We start from the raw sequence: 1,011 nt of genomic DNA on the forward strand, positions 1-1,011 counted from the left end.
ATCGAGGTACACAATTCTCTTTGCAATTTTGGCGTTCTTTTTAGAGGGGCTTAGGTACCCTAGTGAACCTGAGTACCACCTTCCACCCTCAGACCGATGGGTAAGAGAAGTGCACCATCTAGACCCTAGAAGATATGCTGAGGGCCTGTGTAATTGACTTCAAAGGTAGTTGGATAGATCATTTACCATTGATAAAGTTCACCTATACTAATAGCTACCATGCGAGCATTAAGATGGCTCCTTTTGAAACACTTTATGGCAAAAGATGTAGATCACTGATTGGGTGGTATGAAATGGATGAAACATGGTTGTTTGGGCCTGATCTTATTCATCAAGCAATGGATAAGGTGGAAATAATTAGAGAACGACTCAAGACAGCTAAGAGTCGACAGAAGTCTTACGCAGATGTCAGAAGGAGGGAGCTAGAATTTGAGGTTGGTGATTGGTTGTTTCTAAAAGTCTCCCCTATGAAGGGAGTCATGCAATTCGGGAAGAAGGGGAAACTTAATCCTCGCTATATAGGACCATATCAGATTGTGAGAAGGAAAAGTGGGGTCACTTATGAGTTAGAGTTGCCCACAAATCTGGTTTCTGTTTATCCTATACTTTATGTATCTATGTTAAAGAAGTGTATTGGAGATCATTCCCTAGTGTTTCCTGTACAGGAGGTCAATGTGAAAGAATCATTGTCATACGAGGAAGAACCCATTGCAATCTTGGATTGCCAAGTTCGAAAGTTGAGTAGTAATGAAATAGGTTCGTTCAAGGTGATCTGGAAGAATCAAAAAAAGGAGGAAGCTAATTAGGAGTGAGAAGATGACATACGAGCTAAATAACCAAGTCTCTTTGAGATAGTGGACAACGACATAGAAGGTGTCACTTATTTAATTTCTCTATATTATTTTTTTTCTTTTTCCTTGGTGTGTTTTAAATCATGCTTATCTGTGTCCTAAGCAATCATAAGGGGACGAATGATCCCAAGGAGGGGATAATGTAACGCCCTGTAATTTT

At 39.9% G+C, this 1,011-nt stretch overlaps 1 protein-coding gene across 1 annotated transcript; it reads left to right on the forward strand.

The window, feature by feature from the left end:
- The first annotated feature begins 233 nt into the window (after positions 1-233).
- LOC124887142 lies at positions 234-806 on the forward strand. The gene is made up of 2 exons (XM_047396338.1): positions 234-434; positions 627-806. Exons 1-2 carry the CDS (start codon positions 234-236, stop codon positions 804-806), a joined length of 381 nt encoding a protein of 126 aa, XP_047252294.1.
- The last annotated feature ends 205 nt before the right edge of the window (positions 807-1,011 follow it).

Source organism: Capsicum annuum, chromosome 9 (assembly GCF_002878395.1).
Source record: "Capsicum annuum cultivar UCD-10X-F1 chromosome 9, UCD10Xv1.1, whole genome shotgun sequence".
Lineage (NCBI taxonomy): Eukaryota > Viridiplantae > Streptophyta > Magnoliopsida > Solanales > Solanaceae > Capsicum > Capsicum annuum.